General features: G+C 40.5%; 1 protein-coding gene across 1 annotated transcript; it reads left to right on the forward strand.

Annotated features, from left to right (window-relative positions):
• The first annotated feature begins 3,104 nt into the window (after positions 1 to 3,104).
• LOC124370742 lies at positions 3,105 to 4,499 on the forward strand. Its single transcript, XM_046829043.1, has one exon. It carries the CDS (start codon positions 3,105 to 3,107, stop codon positions 4,497 to 4,499), a length of 1,395 nt encoding a protein of 464 aa, XP_046684999.1.
• The last annotated feature ends 264 nt before the right edge of the window (positions 4,500 to 4,763 follow it).

The raw sequence follows: 4,763 nt of genomic DNA on the forward strand, positions 1-4,763 counted from the left end.
TGTTTTGACATACTATTTGTGATGAAGAGACAACGAGAAAATTCACCAGTGAGTGAGAACACACTTGTAGATCTTATTTCACAAAGTAGTACAGTACAGGTAATTGACAGTGTACATCATAAAACTGATAGTTTGGATGATAGCTCGTCATATTCAGATTTATCTGATTCTGATATTATCAATGATAGTGACAAAGACCCGACATTCGACCCTGAGCAACCAGCACATCTGGTATTCAGAATCTGTCTCTGCCACTTCTAAGGCCTAAGCTAAGTGTTGTAAATTGTGATTTATTATCAATGATAGTGACAAAGACCCGACATTCGACCCTGAGCAACCAGCACATCTGGTATTCAGAATCTGTCTCTGCCACTTCTAAGGCCTAGGCTAAGTGTGTTGTAAATTGTGATTTATTATCAATGATAGTGACAAAGACCCGACATTCGACCCTGAGCAACCAGCACATCTGGTATTCAGAATCTGTCTCTGCCACTTCTAAGGCCTAGGCTAAGTGTTGTAAATTGTGATTTATTATCAATGATAGTGACAAAGACCCGACATTCGACCCTGAGCAACCAGCACATCTGGTATTCAGAATCTGTCTCTGCCACTTCTAAGGCCTAGGCTAAGTGTTGTAAATGATGATTTATTATCAATGATAGTGACAAAGACCCGACATTCGACCCTGAGCAACCAGCACATCTGGTATTCAGAATCTGTCTCTGCCACTTCTAAGGCCTAGGCTAAGTGTTGTAAATTGTGATTTATTATCAATGATAGTGACAAAGACCCGACATTCGACCCTGAGCAACCAGCACATCTGGTATTCAGAATCTGTCTCTGCCACTTCTAAGGCCTAGGCTAAGTGTTGTAAATTGTGATTTATTATCAATGATAGTGACAAAGACCCGACATTCGACCCTGAGCAACCAGCACATCTGGTATTCAGAATCTGTCTCTGCCACTTCTAAGGCCTAGGCTAAGTGTTGTAAATTGTGATTTATTATCAATGATAGTGACAAAGACCCGACATTCGACCCTGAGCAACCAGCACATCTGGTATTCAGAATCTGTCTCTGCCACTTATAAGGCCTAGGCTAAGTGTTGTAAATGATGATTTATTATCATCATCTGATGAAGAAGATAATGCTTCAGCCTTCAATACCCCACAGGTTCCACCTCCTAGAATGTATAGACGTGGCCTTGGGGGTGGAAGAAGGCGAGCTGTTGGTCGTGGTCGTGTTTCATCTAGACCTAACCAAGATGACAGCAGTAGTTGGGATGAAGTTGATGATGTTAATGATCCTGGATATATTCACAACTTCACATATTCAGAGCTTCCTGGACCTAAACACCGTCCTCATGTAAACTCTCTACCTATATCTTATTTCAATTTATTCTTTACAGTAAACATCTTGACCTCATTTGTAACAGAGACAAATCGTTATGCTGCTCAGTATATATATTCTCTTGGAGGGATGATTTCTCCTCATAGTCGGGTAAATGAATCGACTACACTACAATCAATGAAATGAAGGCTTTTATTGCAATAATAACAAATATGGGCCTAATTCGCAAGCCAAATATTGAGAGCTACTGGTCAACATCCTCATGGTTTCGGAAAATGATGAGCCGTAACAGGTTTGCGATGCTTCTAAATTTTTTTCGTATTACCGATAATTCAAAATTAAAAAATCGAGGAGAAGGGTATGATCCATGTGCACGTTTCTAGTCAATTATAGACCATGCAAACCGACTTTTCTGTCACTATTACTTTCCTGGATTAGGTCTATCCATAGATGAGTCTCTTGTAGGTACCAAGAAGAGAATCAACCTTACCCGATATATCCCTAAAAAAAGCATCACTTGTAACATCAAATTCTTTTTTAGCTATATCCTGAGTAAGTGCGTGATCATGTAAATACTGAACATGTACAGCGTCTTGAAGATTTGAAGGTGAACCAACATTAGATAAAACTAAGTTTTTAATGTCATAGAACTTCCCATCATCACTTTTAGTTACAGCATGATTTAATAAATATTCCAAATTTATAACATCAGTTTTATCAACAGCCTCAACTATGCCTCGAAGAATTTTGTTGTTGACATCAAACTTCCCATTACTTAATTTTAAACAATCGGCCATTGATGTATGTAAAGTGTGTAGATTAACATAATCATTCTCTTCCGTGGCGTTGGCAACATTACACAATTTCCTATTCTGGATGTTAAAATTCCCATTTTTCTTCATGGAGAGAACTGTCACTGGTATCATTTACCTTGATATGTTGCAGAACTGTTTGATTCCTCAAACTGATGAAGATGAACAACAGGATGCTCCTTTCTACTAGCAGCAAGGCGGAGCACCACCTCAATACCTAACAGATGGGATTTCCTAAACGGTCGTTTTCCAGGTCGCTGGATTGGGCGTTCAGGACCAATTGCATGGCCATCCATTCCAATCCACAATACTGATAACCAGTTAGGAGTAATTCTACAGGTAAAATGTCGATCGCACGATTTATAACAGCACCAGCCACATTACTTATCGACCTTAGCAGTCCAGAACCTCGAACACAACTGGAATTTTTTTGAAGACATAATTTTGTTTTATTGTGAATCACTAATTGCTAATATGTTCACTATCCGGTTGCTCGTCTTTAACCCTGCATCGGGCGCATACTGGAGGTTAGCTCCAGGTTGATTTATTTTTCTAAATATCTTTAAAAGCGCGTGACCTTGAGTGTCACCAGTTTTACCCATCCCCACTTCTTTCTTTATTGATCGACCACCCAGTCGGTTTGCCCGCTTTCTCTTTTTTTGTCAGTGTGAGGACGTATTTACGTTGGCGCTGGAGGCTGCTTCCCTGTGCGCCCGTGCGTGTAACAGTTATACCTGGAGGTAAACTCTCTGTACTGTAGACCTCTGACTTGTTTGCGTGCGAGGGGACACAGGGGTGAGGGGGAAGTTCCGCTCCGCGATTGGGCCAAATAGGTCGTTGCCTAGCAACCGCACGTACTATTCACGATGTTTGTGTACGGCGCCACGGAAAGTCACTGCGCTAGCGCTGTTACACGCTCGGTAGCTACTAGTTAGTTGTGAGAATGGCGTCGGTGCGTAAAAGAGGACAGACTGTGCATAGTGAAGCAAGAGAAGTGATAAGGAGAGTGATAAGTAAGTGTGACGAAGAAGCGAGAACTGGTAATTTGCAGCACTTAATGAAACAGAGCAATTTGCGAGTCAAGAATTACACTGGTGTTTCGGTGAGGACAATTTCTAGCATTAGAAAGGAAGGAGATGCAGCTGGAGAGACACCTTTAACTACGCCTGGTAAGAAAAGGCCGTACTCGGAGGAGAAGAAATTTCATATGGATGATTTTGATAGAAGAGTCGTTCGAGATGTTGTGAGTGACTTTTATTTAGTGAGGAAGAAAGTGCCCACTGTTCCTAAACTGTTAATTGCTTTAAAAGAAAAACTTGACTTCCCTTGGAAAGAAGAGACCCTACGAAGACTCCTGCACCAAATGGGATTTAAGTGGAAACGGTGTAACAAACTAAGAAAAATTCTTATCGAGCGGCCAGACATAGTTAATTGGCGTGCTCGTTATTTGAGAGATATCCAACGGTTTCGACATGAAAAAAGACCAATATTTTACATTGATGAGACATGGGTGGACAACAATTTGACATTCGGGAAGTGCTGGAGTAGTGATGAAGTGCCTGGTGTGTTGACGAACACAAGTTCATCCAACAGACTGATTGTTATAAACGCGGGTTCTACAGACGGATTTCTTAAAGGGGTTGCTTTAATTTTTAGGGCGGGTAAAGCGACGGGGGATTACCACGGACAAATGAATGGTAATAATTTTGAGAAATGGGCTGAAGAAAAACTCCTGCCTAACCTTCCAGAAAAAAGTGTTATTGTAATGGACAATGTACCCTATCATTGCCATCAAGAAAATAAGGCGCCAACAAAGTACGCTGTGAAAAAGGAAATGATAGACTGGCTGCAGAGTAACAACATACAATGCTCAGCAGATATGAAAAAGTTTCAGTTGTACGAGCTGATAGAAAAGCACAAACCTAAAGAAAAGGTGTATCGCATCGACGTGGCGTTGAAGAGGCGAGGCCATGCGGTTCTCAGATTACCACCCTACATGTGTGAATTAAACCCAATTGAGCTGGCCTGGGCTAAAATCAAGAGAGTGGTGAAAGGAAACAACATAAGAGGAGACCTGTCACTAACGAAACTGGAAGAGGCAACACGAGAAGCGCAAAGTTCTGTTAGCAAGATCGACTGGGAAGGCTTCACAAACCACACCTTGAAGCTAGAACAACACTACTGGGAACAGGACGGCTTGATGGAAGATGCCATCGACAAATTCGTGATTGAGTTGGGCGGAATGGACAGCAGTGACAGTGAAGTGTCAGATGACAGTGAGGAAGAAATATCTGACAGTGAACTGGCTCAACCTCTTCCAAGTACAAGTGATGATTAAATTGTAAGTCGTAAAATAGCACATTATATATATATAAGCAAAATTTCCTGCTGTTTTCCCTTTTTTATGTTAGAAATCAAATAGAATCAACTTCCTCAAATATCAACTTGTAACTTTTAACTTAAACAATGTATTATGTATTCGGCAAATACCGTACTGTAAATTACCACTTCTCACTTCAGTGTTTATAAAATATGTAACAAAAATACTCTGTTTATTATATTTTTTTAATTATACACCAACTATTATAATATATTATCAACA

This window comes from Homalodisca vitripennis, unplaced genomic scaffold (genome assembly GCF_021130785.1).
Source record: "Homalodisca vitripennis isolate AUS2020 unplaced genomic scaffold, UT_GWSS_2.1 ScUCBcl_313;HRSCAF=2038, whole genome shotgun sequence".
Lineage (NCBI taxonomy): Eukaryota > Metazoa > Arthropoda > Insecta > Hemiptera > Cicadellidae > Homalodisca > Homalodisca vitripennis.

Coding starts and splice junctions, on each gene's coding strand:
- LOC124370742 (XM_046829043.1), top strand. CDS start 3,105: ATGGCGTCGGTGCGTAAAAGAGGACAGACTGTGCATAGTGAAGCAAGA.